Source organism: Oxyura jamaicensis (assembly GCF_011077185.1).
Source record: "Oxyura jamaicensis isolate SHBP4307 breed ruddy duck chromosome 30 unlocalized genomic scaffold, BPBGC_Ojam_1.0 oxy30_random_OJ66593, whole genome shotgun sequence".
NCBI lineage: Eukaryota > Metazoa > Chordata > Aves > Anseriformes > Anatidae > Oxyura > Oxyura jamaicensis.
Window position 1 is genome coordinate 1,137 of NW_023304907.1, and position 323 is coordinate 1,459.

Genomic DNA, 323 nt, shown 5'->3' on the forward strand with positions numbered 1-323 from the left:
CCCCCCGCGGCCCGGCCTGACGCACGGCCGTCCTGTTCCGTTGTGCAGGGGGCGACGCTGTCCCCGCAGCTCCGGCCGCGCGTAACGGTGGCAGTCTTCTGTCCCTTCACCCAGGTGGGCAGGCGGCGAGGCGGGAACAAGCTGGCCCTGAAGACCGGCGTGGTGGCCAAGAAGCAAAAGACCGACGAGGAGGTGGGCGGGGGGGGGGGGGGGGGGGGCCGGGGGGGGGTCCCGTGCCCGCCGCGGGGGGTCCCAACCGGCCTGGGGGTGGGGGCGGGGGGGGCTGCTCCCTGCTGGGTGCTGAGCTCTGGGGCTGGGTCATG

At 76.2% G+C, this 323-nt stretch overlaps 1 protein-coding gene across 1 annotated transcript in view; it reads left to right on the plus strand.

Annotated features, from left to right (window-relative positions):
* Positions 1-196, plus strand: part of TRIR (telomerase RNA component interacting RNase) — a gene marked incomplete at its 3' end in the record, with an annotated part of 1,326 nt that extends 1,130 nt beyond the window's left edge. Inside the window, exon 2 of the mRNA XM_035313193.1 lies at positions 49-196. Within this exon, the coding sequence (XP_035169084.1) occupies positions 49-196 (148 nt within the window). The remainder of the gene's footprint in view (positions 1-48) is intronic.
* Positions 197-323: the final 127 nt, after the last annotated feature.